Source organism: Struthio camelus, chromosome 17 (genome assembly GCF_040807025.1).
Source record: "Struthio camelus isolate bStrCam1 chromosome 17, bStrCam1.hap1, whole genome shotgun sequence".
NCBI lineage: Eukaryota > Metazoa > Chordata > Aves > Struthioniformes > Struthionidae > Struthio > Struthio camelus.
In genome coordinates this window covers 9097856-9118682 of record NC_090958.1, presented here as the reverse complement: position 1 = coordinate 9118682, position 20827 = coordinate 9097856, and the positions used below count along the sequence as shown (strand labels likewise).

Here is a 20827-nt window from a genome sequence, read left to right as displayed (position 1 = left end):
TGTTCTGACTGTGAGCGTAACGCACAAACCCTACGGAAGTCAGCTTACATAGCTTAATTCCTCCTTCAGAACGGTGGAAGTGAGACGCTTCGGTGCAGCTGTAGTGCCGCATCAAAAAGGTTTCTGCAGGTGGCATCCCATAGTTTCTTCAGGTGGTTCATTTCAGTGGTTCAACTATTAATGGCTCACACCTCCCACCCATCAAAAAAAATCATATTCACTTAAGTTCTGTAAGAAAGCTTTTATAAAAATAGAATTTACACTGAGCATTTCTACTGCTGCAAAACCATATCATTCTGTTCATAAAACTTGCTCAACTTTAATATTAAAAACATACTTTAATAAAGTCTGATACAATTATTGAAATGATTTACTTGCTGAACCTCAGACTGGTTATCCTGAGAATATTTAATATTACAAGTATAAGCTGTGAGAAGGAAATTAGTGTTGATGAGGTTTCCATCCTTCAGAGAAGAAAGTCATAAGTATGGCATAGAGAAAATATCCAAACAGGATAATGAAAGTGCAACCTACGGGCCCGATGCAAAACCAGGATGCAATGAAGTAGATCATTAGCAAGGAAATGAGAGTCCTGTAGCTAGCCAGAAACCTCAGACTGATTCTTGGTCCCCAGTTATAGCTTGTCCTGTCCTTCAGCATAGGAACATACTTTGTTTTCTGCGCAGGGTGTGGGTTGGCAAGGTGGTAGCGGCAAAGCCGGCCAATAAAATCCTCCCTGGAGCAGAGTACTTCCATCTGATCAGCAAACTGAGGTAAGAAAAGTTTAAACATTATGCTGTAACTGATGTTCTAAAATAACTGTAACTTATAATTTTTTGTGATTTATGGAATGAAGATAAGGTAGAGGAGGATTACAGTAGATACAAAATCAAAATATATTTTTAAACAGTAGAACTGCTTCAGTGCAGGCTTTCACCATATCTAGCATCTACAGGAAGAACACAATTCATCAAACATAAATAATACATTTAAAGTGTTCTTGATCAACATTTTCTTTTACTTATAAAAGCAGGGTAGGAAAAACAGAACTACAGATAGAGAAGCAGGCCTAATGCTACTAGGAAATATTTACCCACTCATCTAGACCACAATAAAGGACATAGTGCAAGAACAAATCAAGTGTCATATAGGTGCAGGTGCAGTGAAGAACAGGTTATACGCAGTGGAAAGTACAAAAGGAGACAATGTTTTACTTACCCTTTGGTTAAGTGCTGAGGATAAACGGAATAGGAGGCGAACAAGAGTGGCATTTTCATAGCTTCGGATGGGCTGTAGCTCAGTATCTCCTTGATACTGCACCTCAAATCTGCGTAAGCCGTTTATGATCTAGGAATAGGAAAACAAATTCCTCATCTTGTAGCTCTCACCTCTTAAACTGGCACGTCTTAGGCCCAGAAAGACTTCATTTCTCTTGACGTAGAAGGACAAAACTTGCTTTCTCAAAAACAGTCTAGGGTAGCAATATGGAAATTTTCTTCTCTTACCTGGTATCTGCCAAGGGGTGTAAGAATGAGGCCATCCTCACTTTCAATGCAGTCTGGAAGCTGTTTCTTTCCATTCTCATCCTGAGCTGTCCCACACTTCAACATCATCTGGGTCAGTTGGGCTTCGTTCAGCTGCTCAAGAACAACAGTTCTAAGCCATGTGTTTGACCTGCCCCCTTCTATTCCATCTGTTCTCATTTCACAAACTCCTCAGCAGTGTAAGCCTTTGACAACCACTAGCATGGGTACCGAGAACTGCTCAATAGCAGTTTGATTAGAAATCAGGAGATGAAAATCACCAGATTTCTTGTCTGTGTTCATCAAATCCCAAAGAGGAGTTTTGTTCTACGTTCCTTAACTGCTAGAGAGCTGTAGAACAGTTTCTTTTAGGCCAATTCTGTAAGTATGAGCGCGTCTGGGAAAGAAATCAATCTGCTTATTTTAATTACAGAAACAGCCAACTTGCAGTTCCTCCATTCATCCACATCTGCAGTTATATATTATATTTTTATAGTTTTTTTCCTTTAGAAGATGCTGAGCTGCTTTTAAAATGTAAGCCCATGCGTTGCATGTTTGCAAGCATGAGCATAGGCACAAGTTGAGACCCAGGTTTGTTCTAAACTATATAGCCCAAAAGAACAGTCACTTAAAACAGCCTGGGCTTGATATTTAGAAATCCGTAGCATCTAGTTCCATCTGTATCAAAAGGGGTTTTCAAGTGTTTGGGAGAAGTCAAGCTTAACTGATTTTTAAGCCCAACTTTGTTGTACTTTATGGGATCCTGTTAGCAGAGTGCTATGAGTACATTCGAGGAATCCTGACTCTTGTTCATGCTGCCTCATAAGAAGAGTTATATGAAAGGTGTTACATACCTTAAAGATTTGACACAAATATTCCAGTGCCTTCTCTAAATATTCATCTGTTTTTTTGATGCTGTCTTGCCCAATTTCATCAAGGTCATTGCCTGTATAGGAACCATTCATATCAGATGGTGTAAATCTAAACCATGAAAAGAAGGACTGGCTAGCCAGTGTCTCTGCAGAATGGTCTGATATGGATTTTGCTGTCTGCTGGGCCTGACAAATCAACTGAGCCAGTTTTAACACCTTAAAAAAAAAAAAAAAAGAGAGAGTAATTTAAGTCTAGGACATAAAGGACCACTAAGCATCAATATACAGATGAAATTCTGCCTTGATACCTGGCAGTGAGAGCAAACACAGCAAATTCACTCCCTTAGTAAACACAGACTTCCACTGGGACAGTTAGTTGCATTTCCAGTAGGGCAGAGGTAGTTCTCTGATGCTGAAACACTTAAAGCAAGCCAAGCGCTTCTTAGCTTTTTCAGCTACTTTTTCTCCTGCTATTTTTACCTCGCTGGCTGCTGCGTAGCCAAATCAGAAGTGCAAAATAAAAAACATGTTTGAGGAAAAAATGCTCCCAATAGACTGCTGTTAAGGGAGCAAGCCCTCACATTCACCTCTTATTTAGGAAAGAGCAAGTCGATTTTTATGGCTGTGCTAGATTGAGATGCCTCAGGTTCCAAGTCACTGTCAACAAGCTTTTGAATATACAGTAGTCAGGAACAGAAAACTTTCCCCCCATATTTCTAATGATATGGATGCTCAGAATTGAGAAACACCTGTCAGAATAGAAAGGCTTATGCCAAGAAACCTGTTGTTTCTTACCAAATTCCTGACTTCTGTGCCAAACATTTGTTTATACTGGAAGTCCTGCCCTTCCAGGCTGTAAACATGACTCTTCACCTTAAATGAGGCATCTGTAATAGTTGGAGGCCATGACGAGAAGAAGCTCCCACCGAGCGTGGGTGTCATAAAAAGTCGGTGTTGACGATGGGGAATAACAAGTTCTGGCTCCAGGAATAACTGTTCTCCTAGAGTTTGAGAAAAGTAGCGGAGATGATTACATAATATTTCTGTATTGGCTAGGGGATAGGGGTGTCCTGGCTAAAAAGCATCTTACGGCTGCTGGGCAACTGCTTTTACGTAAGTGATGGCTCTAGGGGAGAGAAGCCTTAATTATCTGTTTTTAATTTAATGCTGACCTTACAGAGCAAAAATATTTTGCTAGGATCAGAATGCATTTAAATGCAGACCATGCAGATAGCGTTTTTAGCCCATAACTGGTTTTCAAGGAGGGCACCGCACTCTCATGACACTTAAGACTTCATCCCCAAACTTACTGTACCCTAATTATCCAGAAGTGCATACGTGACTGGCTGACTAGCTATTTTGCTAAGCATAGACATCTTTAGAGATTTAAGAAGTTTTAATTAATAACCAAGTATAACTAAATATAAGCTAAATAACCAAGTAAGACAAATATAAGAAGTCTAACTTTATTGTAAATACCCAGCATACTTTAAAGAAAAAAGTGTGGAATGAAATATAAATGGTGATGATGATGATAAAAGAATTGTAGACATATTAAACTGATACTACAAACAGAAGCAAAGACACCCAGGCCTTTGAATGGCAGGATAGCACGTAAAATTGGGGGGGGGGGGGGGGAGTCTATTTATCTCAATGTTTCTGAAGTAAGATGTAGCCATTGAGAAGAAAGCAAAAGACAAGACAGTGTAAAATGTGAAAGTATCCATTTACCTTTCAGAATCATTTCAGCTAGGTTGGGCTGAGCGAAGACTTTGGCTACTCGGAACACCATGAGAGCATTTTTTGGACTGACCAAATCTGTTCGAAGAGCTCGGTTCAGAAATCCTACAAATAGCTTGGTATACATAAGCAGGTTTTCTTGAATGAAGGCAGCCCTGTCAAAGTGAGTACAGCTATTTAGTTATATTGCTTTCTGCCAAATCATTCATAAAAGGAGTGTTTTAGACCATCTCCTGGAAAGATGGCCTGTTTTCACTGAAACAAAAGAACGTTCCTCTTAAAACAAATCCCTGTGTCATAAGAAATCATCTCTGATCTTGTACAAGAAGCTAATTCAGGTTGGTGGATGCCTCCTGAAATCCTGCTGTTGTATTTAGGGTCTGCATAAGCTTGAGGCCTGGTTCAGATTACTTGGAGCTGTTTTCCTCCTTACCATTTCTCTGACACGCTGCGAGGCAAGGGCTCTGCACTTTGAGGGGGCTTTTCAGGAGCATACCTCCAAGGCTGCAAGTAACTTAACCACATCTCTAGAACCTAAAGCAAAAACCACACATAAAAAAATCTTAGATCAATATAGTTTGAAAAAGAAGAGAGTTATTTTTGATTTTTTTTATTTGCTTTGAATCTAGTGAATATCATCTTAATGACAGCCCAAAGTCTTTAGCAATAAAGCACCCTCTAGTGATCCAAGTATCTTTGAACAAGATCTGAAAAAACTAACTCTGTGTTCATTAGAACCAAGCTGGATTTTCTATAGTACCCAAATGAGACAGAGCTCAAACAGCTACTATAGAAAAGGAAACTTAGTTGGTGACTGCATGTAAAGTACATTTAAGGTTTAACAGCTCTGACGTGTTCACTGAATCCATTAAAATAAGTAAATAAGATGTTACATTGACAACATTTCATCTCTCCTCCTGTGTCCTTGAGTACCCACTGCACTGAGGAAATGGAGTGGAGTCTTGATTGCACTGAAGCCAAGAACAACGTTGTCATGGCCTCTGTAAAGATTTCTTCTGAAATTTTGCCCTACGTGTATACTTTAAACGCTGTGATATAGCCAACTGGCAGTCAGCCAGATCAAGCCCCGTTACAGTGAACTCTTACAGGAAGGGTCATAGTCTGATACTACCTCCTGGAAGCTGGAGAAGAAATGTATTTACATTATCTTACTATCACAAATTAATGTCCTATTAATCTTGCTTACAACATATCATATATTAGGAAACTAGGATCTCTAAGAACATATCTGTTTTAAAAGTAGCATCTACCTTTTTCAATTAGCAGCCCCTTCCACAAGGGGCCAACACCATGTTGGGTCAATCAGCCAACACCATGTAGTAACTTTCACCACAATCTATACATCTTCCTTCTTAAATCTAACAAGCGTTCTTTCCCTACCACTAAATCTATATAAAGAATGTCACTGCTCCAAAAAAAAAAAGATTTAAAGACCAAGAACTAGCTGCTTACAGTAAGTCTATACTCAGAATTAGAGGTTAGCTCTTGCTATCTGAGTCAGATACTTACTGCTCTGAAAGAGGCATCCAGAGGCCAGTGGCCAAAACAGTGCTGCAGAAAGATATAAAGTTTCTGCTGGACAAACCGAGGAATCACAACCCTGCAAACAGATTCAAACACAGTCACAGGTATAAATCAGCAGCAAATCTTAAAACAGTTCCACAAATGCAAACGCAGAAAGGACTGACCCTTGCTGTGTCTCAACTGAAGCTGCTTCTGGCCACTGAATAGCAATTCAAATGCATCCGTAAAATCGCCCATTAACCTTGGCCAGAATCCTCTTATACTGTTTTGATTTCTTTGACTTGTACCAACATACAAACTAGTATAATAGCAAGACATCCCTCTCCTGAACCTGATCCCCATCTCATGGTCATGAGGAACACAACTCATTAGCTCTTACATGCTTTCAATAACATAAATCTGTATGTAGCTGTCAAAGCAACCTGACTTCAACCTCTCGCTGAAAGCAGAGCTTTCCGTGGAGAACGCTTATATGTTCTAGAGACAGGTCATTCATGTACCTACCTTTTAAACTCTTCCAGTGGGCTGGCTGTGTGAGAGTGAGCTGAAGGGGAAAGAGGCTCTGGTTTCAGGCTGTTGCTAAAAGCATGCAGGTGCTTCACAAGCAGTCTTACCACTAGCACATGCTCTTCAGTGGGTTTGAATGACTCCTACGTTCAAAGCAAAAACACAGAAAGATAGTGAGTACTGTATGCTAACCCTCCAGGAGATAACTCAGAAAAATGATGTTCTCGGATCAGAAATTCAAACATAAGTGGTGCCTCTGTTCCCTTTAAGCTCTTCATTGAATGTTAGTGCCACCCGATTTTAAGCAGACTTGCTCCCCAGGACAAGTTGCATCACTCTTCTGCCGTTATCAGTTCACTAAGAAACAACAGTGTGTTTTTTGACAATGTGGTTGCAAGAAAAAGGATTTACGTGTTTACCATTGCATTGAATTTCAAGCTAGCATTTGCTATGGGTGAGCACAGCAGAACAGAATAAGCTGAGATTAGATTTAAGCTATCTGAGTAGATTTTAACTTACCCCTTTCTGAAAAAAAAATTATCTGTCCTTTCATTAGTGCTGTAAGTTGACTGCTGTAGACAGCACAACAAATCCTTTTTTGTGCTCTTGGCTGGCTTTTTACTGAGCTCTCCTTCCTATGCTGATGCTCTTCTGTCTTATAAGGAAAAAGAATCCTAGGAAGAGTTATGGTAAGAAGTGACAGTGAGCCACTGTGATCTTGCTTACAGATGAGCGTGTGTATGGTGGAGCAGGGAGATGCATGAGGTAAGAAAAAAAGAGCTAGTTCTGTGCGCCTAACACCAGAACTGGTCTGCTGCAGCGTCTGGGGACAGAACATCAACCCCTTTGCTGCTGTAATCTGCTTTAGGAGTAGTAAACTGATCTCAGTCTGCTACTGAAGGCAGATTTGAAGATTTCATTTATGTTCTAAGTCTCATAGCGCTCATTTGTCTAGAAAATCAAGAAGAACGTACATGAACCTTAAAGATATGGCAGCAAGTATAATGGAAGATGCTGAAAGACTGTATTGGACAGAAGTTGTGAGATGTTTCCAGGATGTCATAATGAAGCCATGCTGAGGTAAGTCTTTGAATATGACTCCAGGGACTGGCAGGCATTTTTGTATAGAAAATTTCTGCGTCATAAATCTATTCAACGGTGTTTCTAGTGCTATAGCTATATATTAAGTACTGTCCCTTGTCAGCAATGCCTGAGTTAAAACAAATGTTTTTTTACATCCCTAATCAGGCCAGAAGTTTTTTTTTAATTTTACTTCTTTGCTGTAAAGTTCACTCCCGGAGAAGATTCAAGGCTTGATGATAGATTTCTTAATTTGGAAATGCAGCCCGATCCAAGACTCCTCTAAGAGAGAGGATACCCTGTTATCAGTTCTACTGAAGTTGCTTGCGTTCTTGACACGTCCTGGTAAGACGGCATGTTTATCTGGAGTGCTGAGAAGACAGTAGGGCTTTGAGAATTTATGCAGTCCTAGGAGTTTAGATTAAGATCTTCAAGAGCAATTAGAGAGGTTGAGTACCCTGCTGTAGGCCTTGAATGGGTGTCATTTTCAAAAAGTTCCAGGCTTGTGAAAACTGGTAACTCTTTAAGGTGCTTTTGGAACTTACAAAATCACCAGTAGCACTATTTCAGTGCATCATTTGATGTCACACTAAAACTTTTTCAGTTAACAACTCTTATTAATTTCTTCTTAGCCTGGATTACCAGCATGATGAATATAGTTGTTTTAAGTTTAAAAGGCATTTTCTTCCCAGCTGTTTCTGTTGTCAAACTTTAGCACTTTAGCTTACAGGATGTGCGTATGCCATTCTTCTTTTCTTAATATAGCAAACAAACATAACAGTAGTAAAAAAGATTTTAAAGCAAGTAGTAGTTACTGTTTTCCCTTCTAAGCAGTACCTTGAGCTTTCACAGTACTTTATACAAAAGTAAAGCATTAAACAGCAGGAAAATTCCACCTAGTGCTAAATAAGAGCTTTAGAGAGCACATGCTCTGCCATCCCCTTTCCCAAAACGAAGACCCAATGAATAAAGGGCTGAAGTAGGGAAAGAGGACCCAGCAATCTGTTCCAACAGGAATGTTTTTGCATGCACATTTCCTGAACAATCTGCAAGTGTACCACCTGTGTCCTTTTGCAAAGCTAGGCAGTCAAGTTCAAGCTGTCAGTACAAATTTAGCACTTTCCAATGACATTGGACTGGCTGTAGAAAACTAGATGTTACCTACCTTCATTTTAGATGACAGTCATGCAAGTTCTGATCCTCTCTTCTGTGCAAGGTTTGTTTAAACGAGTAGTGTGTAACAGGGCAGAAATCTGCCGTTAGCGAAGCCAGTTTTGGTGTCAAAAAACATTAGCGTAGCTGAGGCACAAACCTCTTTTATGATACATTAAAGAGATGTATGTCTGAAAATGGAGCTCCCGGTTAGTCCTCATAATATGCTAGTCTTAATTGTTTTCTCCATGGGCTTTACCAGTATCTCTCAGTAGGTGCTTTCACTGAAAATATAGTAAATCCCAATGCAGTTTTCTTAGTCAAATTGTAAAACCACACCTTAGCTGTACAGCAGCTTTTTCTGCTAGCGCCAATTAATACACTTTGCAGATTATATGATGGAACAAGATTTTTAAAAAGGAAACAAAATGAAAAGATGGTAATACTTGGTATGCGTGGAGGGCCTGGTAGCCGGATTGGGCAGGACTACCGTGGTGTTTACTGGAGATACTGAGTCGGTAGTGGAGAACCTCCAGCTGAGACAACAGAAACAAAAAAGGAAGGGGGGTAGGGGAAAAAGGAGAGAAGAGAGCAAGAGAAAAAAAAAAAAAAAAGTGAGAATGACCCCAAGGAAGAAGGGCGGGGGAAATAATGAACGTCACAAATACAGTCAGGGACAACATATCACAATAACAACTGCAGCCACAGTATCCTCTTCTGATGTTCAGTAGCTGGATTCCACAGTATTTCATACCCTTTATCAACTTGCAAATATAACTGACATGATGTTGGGATGAGATCCCAATGAACCTGGGAGCAGGAGTCAAAAAAAGTGCAACTGTAAGTGGGCGGGCTGTTTTCTTTGCTAGTGGTAGTAGTGGTAGGGAATAAGGGATATGAAGCTTTTGCCAAATACACTAGTCCAAATTCTCCATTTCAGAAGCTAACAGAACTGCAGCAAAAAGGGTTTATATACACTATCTGAGTGGGGTTTTCTTGGTTTGTTCATTTTTTAAATAACAGAGTAAAAGTGTTATGTTTTCTGGAAGCTTTTTCAATACTAGTTTGAAAGCTTTGTCATACTCTTCTTGTAGTGCTGGAAAAGCAGGGTTTGTATGCTGGGAAGAAACTTAAATACTTTCATCTTCCCAAGAGGTAGGAGAGGAAAAGGTTGGCTTTTTATAATCACTGTGAACCTGTCCAGTAATTTTCCAGTTTGGCAAAATCCTCGGTCTTCTCTTTCTACTTAAAGCCATTGGAGAGGGCAGCTGGTCTTGTGAAGAGCCTCAAAAGAGGAAATTGCTTCTGCTATTAGAAGGTATAAAAAGGCAAAGACAGACCTAGCATACAGTAGTATATGCTGATACAAAAGGCATCTAGCCTTAACACTGAAATCCTGGAATCCACAGCCAGATTTCTTCTTGAAGAAGATGAGTATTTTTATGACTATCTGGTGAATAGGATACTGCAGCGACAGTGACACACGTGTATGAAATTAATGAAAAAACATAAAAACAAAAGAATGTACACTACACAGAGACCCCAATAAGTACTGTCAGGCATCTAAACCAGCTCTCCAGATCACACCTCTTCCGTCTTTGAATAGCCTCTTCCTAATAATCTCCTCTAGTGTCAGTTTGGTATCTTTTGGTTCTGCACTCTTAGAAGAGCGATAGCATTGTCAGTGCTAGCTCCGCAAGAGCACAAGCACATCTTCTGCTTCATAATCAACTCCCCTGCCACAGGAATCCGCAAGAGCCAGAAGTCTCATGGGTGTTCCGCATGCAGTGCTGGGGTCTGTGTCACCTGGCATTGGAAGGGCAGCAAGCATTATATAACAACTTTTTAAGGGTTCATTGTGATTACAGCAGAAGGGAATAGGAAAAAAGATGCTGCACACTTGGGCTCTGGAGCATCCAAGAAAGGAACAGCGAAGGGAGAGCATAACAGAACGGGGAAACAGGAATTAATGGAGAGAAGAGTCAAAACCCAGCATAGCAAATAGTGTCAACCTCAGGTTCACACCAGATCCAGGATTAATTCAAAGCAGTAAAATAGAAAGGAGAGTATGTCTATCTTCTCAAAAGAAATTCTTTACTATTCATTCCCTTTCCTCCCTTCTACTTCTAAAGAGGGGTCTGTGATTAGATTAATTAGCTTGAAGATCTTTCATTTCTCAACATACTTCACAGAAGAAGTTAGATGCCTATGATCTGGCTTGGCCTATCAAGGCAAGTAAGTCTGGCTGCTGGACAAAGAAAGAGCGGGTTCTACAACCTTGTCACGCCCTCCTATACAGATACGTGGCCGTTTTATCTCACTAATGGTCAAACAGGTCCAGCTCTTGGGATCATTGGTCCCTAATTACTCCTCCTTCCAAATGCAGAGAAGGCTAAATGGAATCGGGTAAACCTGCATAATTATTATTTTAAGAATAAGTTTTATGGTGGTCTTGGATTTCCAGTCAAGCACCATTACATTAAAATGAAACAGAACTGTATTTCTGCATGTTCTACTTCCTCATTTGAGCAACTAAAAAGCAGACTATTCTCCTTCAGCCCTGCAACCAGTCTACAAAGCTTAGTTCAAGGACCACTGGTTTATGAAACAGTCCTATCCCGCACTTAACTGGAACATTTCCTCAGTCCTCCTCCAAAGAGATCCTTTGTCCCTTTCTGGACGTCATGGGGAATCCCAGTTCCCTATTCATGCTTTCTAGCTCCCAAAGAGTGAATACCTTTTTCTGCATGCCCATGATTATTTCCCGCCAGAGATTAACATAAAATATCATCAGGCGGCTGTGGCCTCAGCCTGCTTCTCGCATCTTGGGGAGGATCCTGAAGTTGATGATTTTAAGGAACTTTAAGCTCTACTTAAGGAATTCCACTGTAACATTCATAATCATTGTCTAAACTGCTGCTCCCCTCTTGTTAGAAGAGAGCATCTGAGATACAGAGGGTGAACAGAGGAGAGAAGTTTAAAGCAATTCATTATTTCTGGCCTAAGCACAGCGCTTCATGCACAGAGACTGGACAGATGGACAGAACAAAGTTACTCCAAGCAAAGCCTTTCCATTGCTGGTGCACAGCCATGCTGCTGGGAGTCCCAGGTAGCGACTTTGCAACATTAGTGAGAGTTTGCAGTTTGACCTCAACTTTTAAGATTAAAAGACAAAACCCACCACACACCAGCTCTCCATTGTTCTTTCCCAACAAAACATATGTACATTTGTTATTTTTTTAGCCTGATGAAGTGAAGGATCAGAATTTCTTAGTCAATCAACTCTCATATTACTTTTTCACCCAGGAATAAATCCTGGGTAGCTTTCAAATTTCTCTCCCTTTCTATAAAAGTCCCACTGTGACCCAGAGGGAATTCTGAGGACCAACGCTTTCTCCTTCATATTCCCTTTACAGTGCCTTTCATCTTAGCCTCCCCAACTCCTACTGGTTTTTACATGCAATTTTGTCACTGAACAGGCCACCATGAACTGCTTAAAATGGTGTATTATACGAGCAAGACCTTGTAAGATATTCCAAACTTAACATAGCTACAGAACTGCTTCTGACACCATTATGGTGAAAAGCAGTATACTTCTAATAACGTGTATTTTGGAATATGAAACAACAAAAATGGTTCATTCACTAAAAACTGAAGGACAGTTTAGTAATACTTCCTATTTGAATTGAGATTTACGCTATAAAACGGTTACAGATCTTTAAAAAATTACTTATCAGTACTCGAGTAACAGTTGTCCCTGTGGGGTTTAACACTATGCTTTACAGTAGGATCTTCCTATTTATTAGTGCTTTGATTGTTAGCATTCAGATTGTTGTGATCATCCCACAAACTCATCTTAAAACAAAAACCCCAAACAAAAACAACACAACTCTTGCAACGAAAGCAACTCTGGATGACACAAACACTTATTCACAACACATTCTGTAACTGGGCATTAGCAGTTGTGGCATACTCATGTAGATACTCTAACGAATTATTTCTTTCTTTTGGACAAATCTACTAAAAATTCTCCATAAAATAGGAATTTACCCCAAGATAAGAAGTGAACAATCAGGTGACACTCATGAATGAACTACAAGGTATTACCTTGACGTGAGGGGACTGCATTTTCTGATACATTTCCAGTGAATAATGGTGAAGCCACATTTCAACAAAGATCTGCAAAACAAATATTTTTCTCAGCTAGGACAAAAGAAACGATCCAAGACTTGTTAGTCACAAATTAGAAAAAAGGAAGCCTATGACAAGTCATTTAAAAACTGAGCTGTACTTGCAAATAGGCAGGCACCTATTCAGAGATGTTTCAGGGCGTCATCAGAACAATGCAAGTGACTGAGTCAGCAAACTGTTAGCACTTCCTTAAGATTAATAATTCAGTTCAGCAGCATAGTAGAAACTTGTTTCAGAAGAATGGTTAAGTCCAGATACTCCTTTCCCGTCCCCCAGTACTGAACAGAAGCAGCTTCTCTGCAGTCAACCCTTGCTTACAGCACAGAATTCATGTAAGATAAAAAAGAATCAAGCTTTAGATAGAAACGTATCTCTGAAAAAGTGACTCAGAAACATTGAGGTCAGTTGTTAGATATTCAGGCTAATAAAAAGACATCAAGCATCTCTCTACATTAAAACTTAACAATTTCACTGCAATTTAACAGTTTCACAATATTTCTTTTACACTAACAGAAAACGGCTGCACTGCTCAGCTCCAGAAACAAGCTAGAGCAAAATGGGTAACTATTTGCCTCTGATTTAAAAAGAAGAGATTCATCAGTTTGTAGCAAGAAAGGTTTGGGCTTTTTCCCTGCCCTAAATGCAGCTCACCTGGAGCAGTGTTTCTGACCTCCAGATCTCCTGGGAAGCTGGGTCAGCGTTCACAGAAGGCTGATGGGCAATGTGCCGCTTCAGCAAACTAGTGTGGTGCATGCCATAGGAAGTGAAAGGCACTGCTGGAGACCTTTAGAGAGAAATGAATGGAAATACTGAAGTCATTAAGCCTCAGCACAGGGAAAGATATCATGACTTTATCAGCTGGAAAACAATCTTTAAAAAGTAAAACTGCATAGCTGTTTGCACAGCATAAACTTTTGCACGATGTTGTAATTAGCAGTCACTTTAAATATAAGCAAATACTTTATTATTCGTACTGCTTTGAACCAGCTTATGCAGACCAGTTGTTAACATTCAGTAGTGTACCTTTTTTTTTTTTTTTACCCTCTCCTATTCAGTTGTACAATTTTTCTTTTCTCTCAAAAGAAACTCTCAAAGAAATGCAAAATAGGTTACGAGACCATCAAACAATGAAGGACAGCAACTTCAGAGCTGAAACAAAATGACCAACTGGTCAAGCTGGTCTGGCTTTGTAGCAGTGTTAAGGGAATGTGCAAGTTTCCTTGTAACAGTAGCAGTGGATACAGCCAGTGCCATCTTTTCCACATATATTTCCAGTGGTAAAAACTACTTTTGAGTGTAGTCAGATGCGTCATACTCCAGCTGCAGGGCCCCAAACACAACGGAAGTTGCTGAATTGATGAATTTTTGTTGCTTATGTGTACCTTTTCTGCTCCAATGATAGTTACCTTTCAGACTTTCAAACGAAACCTTTACGGTAAAGTTAAGTGAATATAGATCTTATTTTTGTAATTACATAAGTACAAATAGATCATAAACAGTAGAGTTGTTTTCTTCTTGTTAGAAATTTAGTTCCAGCTAGCCACACTTTGTAAGCAGTGCTCGCACAATCTGCCTCTGGTACTGTAGTCATTACCTGGGAGTAGGGGAAGGGATGGCTCCCCCAGGATTGGAAGAAGGTGGAGGAAGGACACTTCCTTCTGTAGGTAGGAAACACTTCAGGTAGGTGTCCACTAAGATGAAATAAGCACTGTTGGAAGGGCTGACATGATAGGTGATGGGTGAGTTCTGAAACAGATACACAAAGGCTATACTCAGGGTTATATACCTCTTTCTCTAAGCCACTGCTAGGGAGTGTCTACATGTCATTGCAGAAACTGTAAGATGAAATTCCATGCTGTGTTTCTCAGGCTTGAAGATTTATGAGTTATGGCCAAGATTTAATAGAAGCACTGTTCATATCATGGCGTGCTGTACATTTGGCAACAGGTAATGGTGGTTTTTAAAAATTAGTGGTTATATACTACACAAACACATGTGACAATTGGTATTGACAAGAACGATCACGCGTACAGACAAATTATTCCTACAGCTCAGTCATCCTCAAACTACAAAATGCCCCGCCAAGAGTAAAAAATTTTAATTACAATTGTTGGAAGGCACTGCGTTAACATTAACGCAACCTGGCCCCGTTTTGTATAAATAAGCAGAAGTCCAAGGGTCCTAATGGGCGATTCTACATCAGAGACACTTAGGAGCAAAGGTATAGTAACTAACTGTAGTAGCTAACTGCAAGAGAAATGTTGCTGTAGTAGTGAATGTAAGCAACTATGAGAAGAGTGCAGTGTTATGTGGCACAGGCAGCAGAAGGAAGAGGAACCAAATAACCAGACGCAATAGTACACAGCTGAGATTATAACTGTATAAATGGCGTTACTGGAGGAAGGGGAAGGGAACCCATTTGGAGTCCGTTGCCTGCTCTGTGCTGGCACGTTGTTGGACAGACTGCTTACTGGTGTGTTTAAGACAGGCACGTTGTCCGTCATCTAGTGTTATATTGTCTCCTTAGGGAACTGAAGCAAAGCAGTAAAAATTTTCTGAAGGTACAGATAAAACAGCTGTTAATTTAATTTAACTGGCTGGCACCTCAGAAGACTCTTAAAGTGCTGTGAAGAAGGGCTAACAGTAGTTTAAGGGAAACTGTGAAAGGTACTTACCTTCTGTGTAATCAAACTAATTGCAAAGTAAAACATGTAATATTCAAATGGATCTGGAAGAAGAGAATCAAGGATCAGATATAAAACCAGGTACAGCTGTTAGAGATGCTGACTGGACACTAAATTTTTGTTTTGTCACTGTTAAATTAACTTCCTAGAGCTTAACAGCAAATCCAGTTTTGACTTTCTCACTTTCCAGCAGACACCCATATTTTGGTAAAATGTAGGTTTTATCTATGCGGCTACGTGCGTTTGCACTACTCTTCCTGGCACATTAGGTTATCTCAAACTGAAACCAATGCAGTTGCAGCTAGACCGCTTCCGACAAGTATGCTAGCTGAAGCGTTAACATGCCCTTTGGCTTCTTCTGTCATATTACAAAAACGAAGAGTAGTTACAAAGCCTAAATTGTGAAATACAGGCCCTACTGAAGTCATTGGGAGTTTTGCTGTTGACTTGAGTAAGGCCAGAAGTTCCTCCACAATGGTTTATAAAAAGAAGACAAACCAGTTTTGGTTGGAATATAAACATTCCTACCAGTGATTAATCCAAACTCTATAGCACCACACTGATTCACTATACACATGTAATAAATATACAACAGAAATGCTTCTTGATCTCTCAGTTGCAGATATTTAGAGGGCATTAAATACCCAACTGTTAAAAGGATACTAAGAGCCAAATTCAAACCTAAACCACCAGATGAAGGAAACTGGACTTTGTTGTGGTATAATGAGCATTCTGGTAGGACTTGCTCTTGTATTGAAGCCTTCACGGGACCCTGAAAGACAGAGTAATGAAACATCAAGCAGGCTACTCAGAATACTCGCAGAATTTGTTTTCAGATAGTGAAGTTCTGCTGCATTCCAACATTCTGGGATCAAATCAACACTCAGCTCAGCGGGAGTTTACTGCATTGCAGTAGTTACTTGTGCAAATGAGTGAATACTGAGTCAGTTTCAATAACTACTGACTTTCTCACTGAAAATGAGTGTTTCAATATATGACAAAAAGAAGTCTTCACCAAGACTTTTTCAGTACAGTGGGATCAGCAGAAGGCTGGTGTCCACCTGAGAGCTTTGTTCAGATAACTGTGCTGTGGAATGGTGACTGCCTTAAATGATGTTTCCTTAGCTAGACTATAAAACTATCTGGGTCAATTTCTAGACAGCAGGAATCTGGTAGCAACAGAAGAAGCATAGTGAAACAACTCTGCAGCCAAACGTTTTTTGAATGGCCATGAAATGTTATACTTCATATTAGGATAGCAGTTAGTCTTCAGACACGCGAGCACAAAGCACTGCCAGGGAAGGCACTGCTCCCCGATGAGTTTGGAAAACTATTTTTAATCCCGCAACTATTAGTAAGCAGGATAAAGCACACTATCTTCTCTGGGAATAGGATAAGAATTACAATGCACGTTTCTTGACTGAATAGTACAAATATCTGGCCAGCAATTTCACATGCCAACAGCCACGATCACTTACAAAGTTTATGACAGGGAATTCTCCTCCTCTAGCAGCCTTTTAAAGAAAGGGGGATGCCATAAGCCTAAAGCAGACAGAACATATAACATGGCCTATATTGAACCTTGTGCATGAAGCGCATACAACGTTCCAACAGATGTAACAGCAACTTCCTTCTCTCTTTATATAATTTCTTGCAGTTACTCACTGGAAGATAGGAGACTGGGAAATCATATCTGTACTCTTCTGCTTGGAGTTTGTAAACAAGCTTCATCATTGGGCCACTGCAAACAAGCATCAGGAAAAAAAATCCATGGTAAGTACCCTCTATTGTCTCACTTTTGTGAATGTATATTTGCATTAAGGAAAAAAGGTCACACACTGGTTATTTATTCACTGTATGTTTTCTGTCTGTGCTGAAATTAATGGGTTTACCTGGGATCTAGGAAATCCAAAGCCACAGAATATTCGGTAGGGTTTGTTCTTCCTTGCAAACAGCGAAGATTCCAGCCTATCATGATGCCATCCAGGCTACCAAAAATGCTCTCCACCAACCATGGGAAGATGCCGTGCAGTTCCTTTAGGGAAAACAGATGCAAATAGCTAATTTTTTGTTAATGTATACAATTCTTCACTTGAATAACCTCTATTGCAGGCACTAAAATGTACAAAGATACTATCTGCCACCTGTTAACTACACAGGGTTAGTTACTGCTGTTTCCAGATTATCATCGTGCAGCACTTCCATTAGAAGTAACTTATTAAATTATGGCAGCTACAGGAAGTCTATCCTGATTTCTGATCCCACTCAGGTTGCGATGATATTGATGTGGCACTGCATTCAGTTACGTGCCTCATTTGAAAGAGCAGTTTTCCTCGTAGGTTGAAGCTGAAAAGTATGAATTGAAGTGCAGTCAACTGAAACAATTTTTTTTTGTAAATAGTGGAAAAGTTTAACTTTTGGGAAATACTGGGTTCATACCATTACACCTAAGGTCCCCAGAAGTCCTGATAAAAGAAGTCAGAATAAAAAATAGTGATATTAGAAAAGTAATAATTCCACTGAGATGTGCTGCCCGGTAAGTTTCTGAAGAGGTAGCAGCTGCTTACTTTGGCAGGAAACTCCTCAATGATTGTCTCCAGCTCGTGGCACCTCTGGACAAACGGTTTGTTTACGCAGTCTGCCTTCAAAGTAGCCTGTGACGAACAGTAAGAGAAATCAGATCACGTTGCCAGGAAGCACATGTATCGAGGCTGTAGCACAAAATCCCTCAGCTCTACTGCTTTTTTCAGTAAAGCACTTCTGCGGATGTTCCTGGAGAACAGGCTGTCACGTACACCACCGGGCGGGCTGAGAGTTAAGGCTCAGCAGCCTGCGGCGGCTGCCAGCTGCGCCGCTCCACGCTCCGGCCCGCAGCGCTCGCTGAGCCGCCGCCTCGAGGCTGGATCGGCCGCGGCGCGGCGCGGCGCGGCTGGTCCCGGCCCCGCGCTATAAAGCCCCGGGGCGGCCCCGCGGCCCGGCTCGCCGCCGCCACTCACCAGCAGGAAGCTGGGCTGCTGCAGGTGCGGGGCGGCCATGCCGCCGCCGCCGGGACCCGCCGCGGGGGCGGGGGCGGGAAGGAGCGGGCGGGAGCGGGACCCGCAGGCGCCGCCGCCGCCTCCGCCTCCCAGCTCGCAACGGCCGCCTGGCGCCGGCGCGGCCGTTCCGCGTCACCGCTGCCGGCGGCGCGCGCAGGTGACGCCGTTCCGCTGGCGCCGGCAGCGCCGTTGCCATGGCGGCGGGAGGGCGCGCCGGCGGCGCGGCGTTCCTTCAGTCCCGGGGCGGCGGAACGGCGGAACGGGTTAGAGGGCGAAAACCAGAACGTTGTGAAGGAAAAGGCAGAGGTTTTGAGCAGGAAGGAGTGCGTTAGATGGCCAAAAAGCTACGTCAGGAAAGGAGAGCCCTGTGCCCTGAAACCGCCGTTAGAAACGAGAGGGGGGCACGCGTGGCTGGGCTCTGGGAAGCTGGTCAGGCCTTTCGGGCTGAAGGGCGCTGCTAAGGCAAGCCGGGGTCGTCGGAAGTTTGTGGTGCGAGAGGTACGAGCGGTCCCTTCCCGGCGCCTTCTAGAAGAAACCTTTGCGATGCTGACGTTGCGCTCGCAGCTAGGGATGGTGACCTGACTAATAACGCAAGGAGCGCGCGGTGCGCCCTTGCAATTTATGTTTGGGAGGAAGCAAAATGGTGTGGTTCGTTACCAAGCCCCGTTACAAAGTCTGTGTGTGAGAAAAATAAAAATGCGGGCAGAAGAACTAGCTGCTGCTCGTTTTTAACAAATCTGGGAATTTCAGGGAAATTCCGGAAAACCAGAGGAACGCTCACATGCCAGTAATCAGAGAGGTAATTCCAGCCAAAGGCCTCAAAAAGAGTAATTTTAGAAAATGCTAAAGGTAGCAAAAAAACCCACCAATGAACACAATTTTCAGAAAATAATCCCGTTTGGGTTTTTTGTGATAAGATTTACAGGTTTTGTCAGAAAAGGTCAATGTGATTAAAATACAGATTTTTTTCATGAGGCTTTTGACTGTGTTTTATGCTAAATGCAGGAACAGCTGAATGAAATTACCTGTTTTATGTTATGCCATAAAGGTCAAACCAAGATATTATGGCCTTATACTCCGTTGTCTTCAACAGAAGAAGGCATACAATTTCTATTAGAAATAAGAATAGAGGAATTCCTTTACAAATATCAGCGCTGATCCTGCAAGGTAACTTTATTCATCGAGTTTGATAGGGTTATTTGCAAGTGTAAGATGATTCAGTATTTGCATAAATGTTTACAGGATAAGAGCTAAAAACAGTACATTATTTCCTGGCGTTGACACCTGCTTCTGCTCCAATCTGTTTTTCCAAAACTGGATCTTGGAGGTGAGTGAAATGAGGGAAGGCAACAGCTCCAGTGGCAGTAGAGCAATCCAGTTCCTTTACTATGGAGAAGACCAACTCGCAGCTTGTCAGACAGCTCGGCACGGAATTCTGCCAGGGAATTTATTTGCTTATTCCTTTCCTTTTTTTTAGCAATTTTTAGCAAACTTCCAGTATTTTGAATATATCAAGCTGGTATTAGATGACAGAAGACTTCTTTGACACCTACAAGCGCATGTTTAAATAGAACTTTTCCAGCTACATTTGCTGTGATACATATACCTATTTGAAATGCCTGGCCTGGATGGGATGCTGGCCATGTTACGGAAGTGCATTTGCAAATGGAGACTGTCACGGGCTTGGAACAAACGCTTTATTGAAGGATCCCTCCTCCAGGTGGGGATAAAGAGCTATTTTAGCTCCTGAAAAATCTGTTGTGTCTTGGTGATGGCAAAGCTCCTGCCTTATGTTTATATAGCTCTAGAAGTTATGGGTAAGATTGCCAGAAATGATGGAAAGTGTAAGCCTACCGTACTTTTGGTGGGTAATTAATTTAGAGAAGGAAAACAACTAGAAGTAAATGATTTTCCTCAATGGATGAATAAATGGAAACAGAACAGTGGAGGTGCTTAGTAGCAATATCTCAGTATAAACTTGTGCAATTAATAATGTAATTGTATGGGATAAATTTATCAAATAATTTTTACTAACTTTGGGAACTGCTAAAGAGAACCACAGAATGATATTCTGTTTACATTTACAGATCTGTTCTTGAGCCCACTAAAATCGATGGCAGAGGACCATCATCAGTCTTACGGAGAGCGTTTTCCAATGTATATAACAGGGTTGGATATGTATTTTTTTCCCATTTTGAGGTGGAGAAGCTGAGGGCCAGGAATGTTTTGTTACCAGTTTGTATCCCACCTAGCTAGGTTTCCTTATTCCCTTTCTCTGAGATTATAGGCTGGTTTTAAGCCATGACAACAAAAAGGGCTTTTTGTTTCTGTTGATATGTTTTTTTCTGAGAGGAATATTCCCAGATATAAGCAGACACTGAGCTGTTTTCTGAAGGTGTGAATTCCATTCAGTAATCAGCTTTGGTGCTTGGTGCATGTTTTTAACATTAACTGTGCTAGAGTTTGGTGTTAGGCAAAGAAGTGCACAGCTGAAGTGA

General features: G+C 41.2%; 2 protein-coding genes across 4 annotated transcripts in view; one reads left to right on the top strand and one right to left on the bottom strand.

The window, feature by feature from the left end:
- Positions 1-226: 226 nt before the first annotated feature.
- SMPD4 (sphingomyelin phosphodiesterase 4) lies at positions 227-18460 on the bottom strand. 2 transcript variants are annotated; one of them, XM_068910677.1, is made up of 19 exons: positions 18291-18460; positions 17862-17948; positions 17187-17329; positions 16960-17035; positions 15958-16066; positions 15286-15338; positions 14205-14356; positions 13262-13394; positions 12527-12598; positions 8866-8955; positions 6185-6330; positions 5666-5756; positions 4569-4669; positions 4127-4290; positions 3191-3396; positions 2378-2611; positions 1506-1637; positions 1219-1347; positions 227-768 (listed from the first exon to the last, which is right to left on the bottom strand). In XM_068910677.1, the coding sequence occupies exons 1-19, from the start codon at positions 18327-18329 to the stop codon at positions 442-444; spliced, it is 2484 nt and encodes an 827-aa protein (XP_068766778.1). In that variant the 5' UTR covers positions 18330-18460; the 3' UTR covers positions 227-441. The 2 variants fall into 2 exon arrangements, with proteins under 2 accessions (XP_068766778.1, XP_068766779.1); XM_068910678.1 differs by lacking the exon at positions 8866-8955.
- Positions 16985-20827, top strand: part of GGT5 (gamma-glutamyltransferase 5) — a 53921-nt gene continuing 50078 nt past the window's right edge. The window contains exon 1 of one of the 2 annotated variants that reach the window (XM_068910679.1): positions 16985-17067. The gene's annotated coding sequence lies outside the window, so the exon portion shown is untranslated. Of the gene's footprint in view, positions 17068-18505; positions 18828-20827 lie in introns of those variants that run through there. The other variant, XM_009687398.2, reaches the window with a different exon arrangement.

Coding starts and splice junctions, on each gene's coding strand:
- SMPD4 (XM_068910677.1), bottom strand. CDS start 18,329: ATGGCCGCCCCGCACCTGCAGCAGCCCAGCTTCCTGCTG. Junction 8,956..12,526: donor TGCAGTCCCCTCACGTCAAG/GTAATACCTTGT, acceptor CTGTTGTCTCAG/CTGGAGGTTCTCCACTACCG. Junction 6,331..8,865: donor AGGCCCTCCACGCATACCAA/GTATTACCATCT, acceptor CTTTGAACGTAG/GAGTCATTCAAACCCACTGA.